Source organism: Polypterus senegalus, chromosome 15 (genome assembly GCF_016835505.1).
Source record: "Polypterus senegalus isolate Bchr_013 chromosome 15, ASM1683550v1, whole genome shotgun sequence".
Taxonomy (NCBI): Eukaryota; Metazoa; Chordata; class Cladistia; order Polypteriformes; family Polypteridae; genus Polypterus; species Polypterus senegalus.
The window spans coordinates 33,460,566-33,466,565 of record NC_053168.1 but is presented as its reverse complement, the minus strand read 5'-3'; the positions used below and the strand labels follow the sequence as shown (position 1 = coordinate 33,466,565).

The window sequence follows — 6,000 nt, the reverse complement described above, 5'->3', positions numbered from 1 at the left end:
TATTAATATTGTGTGTGCTGTGAGATGCACTGTAAAAAAAATAGAAACTGTAAAGAATTAAATGATAAAATGTATAGTTTCAAAATTTGCATGATTTTTAAACAAACTTTCTTGTACCTAAAATAAGAGCTAAAAAAGAAAAAAAAGGTGCTATATTCGGTAAAACTACCAATACACAAAATATCATGTTATTTTCTACCCAGCTTAATCCAGACAAAGAGTGTGTGGGTAGGGCTGGAGCCTCTGGCATTGGGTGCTAGACAGGAACAAACCCCTGGATAGGGCACCAGCCCACCACAGGGCAAACATGCACAAGGGCTAATTTAGCAATGCCAATTCAACTAGGATGCTTGTCTTCGGACAGTGGGAGGAAACCAGAGTACCTGGAGAAACACAGGGAGAACATGCAAACTCCATGCAGGGAGGATCCAGGATGCCAACACTGGCTCCTTACTGAGAGGCTACAGCGCTACCGGTGCACCACAATGCCGCACTCTATTTGTTGTATTTAAATTTGCTTACAAATCAATATGCATGTGGCAGGGTCTGTCAGGATGGAAATATAAAAAACACTGCGGGCACCCATGGCATGCTAAGAGATCGTGCTCCAAAAGATGAGCTTCAGCACATTTCAGAAAATCCGGAGGTCACCAAGTATGACTTCAAATCAGCAATTCCTTACATTGTAACTTCAAGATCTGCTGGCACAGCATTCTTAGTATGTAGTCCTACGTCAAGATTAGTGTGACATCTTGTATAAACCGGTCTAAGGTGGAAATTGTTAGCAGTCTTTAGTTGTATATTCTCACTGAAGAACAAAGCTATTCTAAGAAAAAAAAATAAGTGAGAAATGTTTCAAATTACATTGGTTTTCTGGTACATTTGAATGATTAGGGCTCCATTTACATGCAGAAATGAAACCTTTTCATTAAGACACAAAAGGTAATATGTCACACCCTTAACTCTATTTTAATTAAAGTAACTTTAGAAGTTTACCGTGCGTGTGTTCCGTCCTGCTAGCTCGGCCCCTTCTCAGGTGAGGGAGTCGCAAAGGTATATAACCCCCCTAGCCATGCAGCCCGCAAAACACAGGAGCTCACAAAGACAAGAGGTTGCTTTCTAGTGTCCGGCACTGAGTGCTCAAGTCTTCCAAGATGCTCCACCGGTAAGTGCACAACTACGAGGCCGCGTCGGTTCTGCCGAAGTGCTGCTCATGTGACTGAAATTAGCTACGTTAAAAAAAAAAGAAAAAGAAAAAAAAGCTTTATGTAGTAACGACTTTCATCGCAAAAGGAATAACGTGTCATAGAAAAACATCTGATCATAAAAACTACCAAAAGGAATGCGAAGTGCAAGAGAGTTTTTGCATTTGTTAAAATGAAATGCTGTGCCTGTGACACAAAACTTACGAATTACTGCGATACTTGACTGTTAACTGTAATTTTAATTTGCTCCTCCACAAATCCGTGCAGGTTACACCTGTGATTATTATATCGTGCTTTTCACACATTGATCTGAAATATATAAAAAAAAAAACTTGCTCAGAAACACGTATGAATGAAAGTGTTTAAAATCGGTTATTTTAATTGGCAAAGGTTTACTCTTACTTTAAAAAACAAACATGAAAGGCAAATCAGAAACGCCCAGTTGGGGCTTCCACAGGGTGACACGTACGGCTCATCAGGTGACACGCATGGCTATGGCGACGCATCTTTAACCGTCTTATATTTTATAACAGTAGGGGTAACATTTACCAATGCCAGTTTCTGCTTTTTAGTTCATGCAAATGTACGTATGTATTTCTATCAGCATGGCATTCACCGTTACCAGCGTTTTTACTTTCCTGACGCAGCTGTTCACCCCTCCCACGTGTTGTTTCTTACTTAACAGCATGTGCATCTTGTACATAAATAATTCTCTTGGTATTGTATCATGTGTTTTGCACAGTGTGGCAGATGAACTAAATGATCGTAGTATTTTTTGCTTCAATGTCTATATAAGTGTCAAGCCGTAAACGGCGTTTTAAGAGACATCCATAAAGTCGACGTGATCGGTTAATGGAAAAATAAAAATCACACAATGCTACACAAGTGAATACAGTATATGCTGGATGAGAAAACGCTGCCCTTTCTTCTGTAACTGGCATTAATTGTGTTCCTGCCTTGATGGATGATGTATTTGTGAATTGATCGTTAATCTGCTTGAGTGTTTAAATTGAAATAGGCCCAGGCACAAAGCATTTATCATCTTGTATTGTGTGAAGGCTGTCAACCGTGGATGAATAAACCGATTATTTTAGCAATAGTGTAATAACTTATGTCTTTTCTTCCTGAAATAATATTAGAGCTTTATGAATAATATCTGTTGGTGCTCTGTTGATAATCGCACGAAGTCGCCGATTCTTGTATAACCTCGGCAGAAAACGAACAAAAGTTCTGGAGGTTAAATACTCAGGATGTGCCTTTTTTGAATTTTACGGGATATAAGATATTATGTCTTTATTACAAAATTCCATTGAATAACACTCAGTCATCACGTTTCAGGAGTCAATTACAGTGTCTTATTATTAAGAGCCGTTCTTTGATATGCGCACGCTCAGCATCTAACACGAGCACGTGAAAAATTTGATTTTGGGAAGCATTGCTCAAAATTCTTATTAATAAGAAACCCGTCTTTCAATGTGCCCACGGGATTGTATGAATAAATACATACACGTGTTGTATTTTCACACTTTTTGCCCAAACAAGCACAGTGTGAGAAGAAGACCATATTACTGCTGTCGGAATTTAAAAAAAATGTGAAAAAACGTCAGGTGCGAAAAAAAAGCCAGCGCTGGACTGGACGCCGATTCATTTAGTGCACATATTCTAACATTCAGATCCTTACTGGACATTTAAAGGAGCTTTCTTTCCATTCAGACACAAATGTTATTCACTGGAGCAACAAATTAAAGCGAAGTTACTATGCAAGCTGTAAGTTGGCAAGACATATGTATTTATTTAAAAAAAATCATAAAAAGTAGACTTGATCATAACAGAGTTTGGCTGGCATAGCCTCATAGTGTGGAAAAATAAAAATAACTCTTTATCATCATCATTTGGTCAACGTATTAATTTCGGTGAATGGGGCTGCAGCCTATCAGACCTGCGCAGCTAAGGATGAAAGTAGGAAGCAACCCCTGGAGGGGGTGCCAGGCCATCTCGGAGTCCATCAACGGGGCAACATTGTGTCACCAGTTAACATACCCTGGAAGAAAACAGGAGGACACAAAGAAAACAGAGACAGAAAGGCTGTGCGAACACACACTATCACTGTATTTAAAGATACAAATACACATCACATTGACCATATATTTTCACAGTAAAAAACTGCACTACAATAAACGATTAAAATAATTATGTTAAATAGCAAAATGCACGTAAAGTTAAATTTAAGCAGTGTTTAGCTGTCAGTATTGATTGTTTTAATGTTCAAAACTATTTTATAATTATTGCATTGCCGTATACTCACAAAGGTGTGGAATTCTCCATTTAGCATGGGAAAGGCGCTATATAAATAAAATGTATTATTATTTATTTATTATTAAATTTGCATAAAGTTAGTATATTTGCATAAGGGAACGCCCCTTTGCAGCAAAACTGCTAAAATAAATCTTAATAACAACCCCCAGTCCTTTGCACTGTGGGAAAGAAAAAAATATTGATGGTTATCTAAAATATTTTTTCAATGTGTTCTGAATGTTTTATAGTGGTTATGTACGCTTGTTTTATGCGGACTTGTGTTCGTAATACTGGGGAAAAGTGTAGCACACTTTATATCAGACAAGCAGGGTTTCTTGCAGTGGACAACAGGGAAGGAGTTCTAAATGCTGGGGATTACATCCCATAATGAAATAAACTCTTCGTTAACAAATGCTTAAATGTCACTAATAGCTAAGTGTTGATTTTAACTTAATATAGGGACATGAACTGTGTATTTAGAGTATATTATACATTAAAAACTGCAGTTGTTATGATTTGACAGTTTCAAGACGAATTAAAGAACAGAATGAAACACTTCAATGTAATGTTAGTGATAACAGAATTCTCATTAACTGAGACAAACCATACGCTGGGCTTTCCTCCTGACAGTGTTTTGACGATGAAGTGATTGGCAGCTTAGCTACTAGACATTTAACCGCTAAGTTACGGACACATTTTTTACAGTGAACCGCATCATCACCTGAAGACATGCTTCTTCTTAATTATTATTACTGTCATTATTATTATTATCGACGTTGTTGTTATTGAGGTTATTCATAACAAAATTGTCACTGAATTATTAACGCTAATATTGAAATACTTGTACATACATACACTTTTAACGGGTACTTTAACATTATACTTGTTGATTTAACACTAACAATTTTACTTTGCTCTCGTTGTTATGGTGTATGTAGAGTAAACTACATTCGTGCACACATACTCATATCACATTCAAACCCGGAAACCAACCTGTACAGGGCACCGCAAAGGTGATGGTGATGAAGATAACTGAGGCGGCCAACGTGTGCCACGATGATTTTTGCACTAATTCTAACTGCGACAGTACATCCACCAGCAATCAAAGCATAAACTTATTTAGCACAAACTGATTTTTTCTTTCTTTTTTAAAAATAATCACTATGGCCATGAAGTAATTGTGAAGTGGCATTGTCGTACAATTGCATTGCTACCTTACATTCTGTCACTCGAATTAAACTTCGAACTCTTTAAATGTAAAACTTAGTATAGAACTGATATTTCTAAGCCTCGCAATTGAAAAATATTCATTTTTTTCGGCTCCAAAAATATCTGTTTGAATTTGTCGATAGTCGCTTGTTTTTTTTAATCACGGGCAGACGTTCCCCGCAGTTGCTTTTTGTCGATTACCTCTCTGCTGTCGTCTTACGCCACGTCTTGCTGATACAATCACTACGTCGTGCTGCAAACACAAGTTCACAAAATGCAGTGACAGATATTTCATGATGCAATGTTTTAAATGTCTTTTTTTTTTATTTATGCTTTTTTTTAGGAGTTTGCTTATTGCTGTTATACTGACTGCTCTTGCAGTGGTCTTCTCTGCACCAATTGACAGTAAGATTATATTTTGTCTCTATATGATAATAAAGTAATAACATATTTACAAATAATGGGTGAGTTTTTTTTTTTTAATGTAAGTAACATGTGTGTCTTTGGAGTCATTAACTATGAATCCTAGAGAGAATGAACAATTCAGTTTAAATTACTGTAATCTTTTACTGGGATTCTCGATGGGCAGGTTTCAGATTTACATATCAAACAGACACAAAACACATAACATGAACTGCATACATTCAACTTTAACTAAGTAACGATATTAAATTTCTATATACAATAGTCGCCTAGCGGCGGTGAATTAAAGCTTCTTGTTTTTTTGGATCCTGGTGAAAACATCTCTGCCAGTTTATTAGCCTTCGAAGCACAGGAGTCAAGTGCCCCCCTGAGCCCGGAACTGTGTACTGCAGTTGGAGCCAACGTCCATGAGTTGCATTAACACAGCACCGAGGAAGCACTGTAGAATATTTTCACCAGTTTATTTGAGGTCCTGGTATAAATCCACTAACTGTTTGTAACTGTGTGTAGAAAAAATAAAAAAAGACTATGGACAGCCAGAGCAGAAAATACACCATCATAAAGTTAACATCTTAAGTTTTCATTTATTCAGAATCAGACAGATCATCCATTATACTGGCAGGCTGATTATTCCAGAATTTCTGGACCTGTAATAATTGGCTCCAGCTCTACTGTGGTCTTACTTCGACTTAAATTTTTTAGAACGTGATATCATGCGAGTGCCACAGCACTGAAAGGTGCTAGCATGATGTGTAAACTAATTCACAGGTTTATGCATTAGAAGAATCGCTAATCCAACAATCAGTTGGAGGCCGATGGAGAGACTTAACAGATGAACAATTTTTCTGTTTTTTTTCTTCATTGTTTT

General features: G+C 37.1%; 1 protein-coding gene across 3 annotated transcripts in view; it reads left to right on the top strand.

Moving 5' to 3' along the window:
• Positions 1-1,078: 1,078 nt before the first annotated feature.
• The window catches only part of stm (starmaker), a 116,036-nt gene continuing 111,114 nt past the window's right edge, over positions 1,079-6,000 (top strand). For all 3 annotated transcript variants that reach the window (XM_039737356.1, XM_039737355.1, XM_039737354.1), the window contains exons 1-2: positions 1,079-1,165; positions 5,053-5,114. In XM_039737356.1, the coding sequence (XP_039593290.1) occupies positions 1,155-1,165; positions 5,053-5,114 (73 nt within the window). In that variant the 5' untranslated portion in view covers positions 1,079-1,154. The remainder of the gene's footprint in view (positions 1,166-5,052; positions 5,115-6,000) is intronic.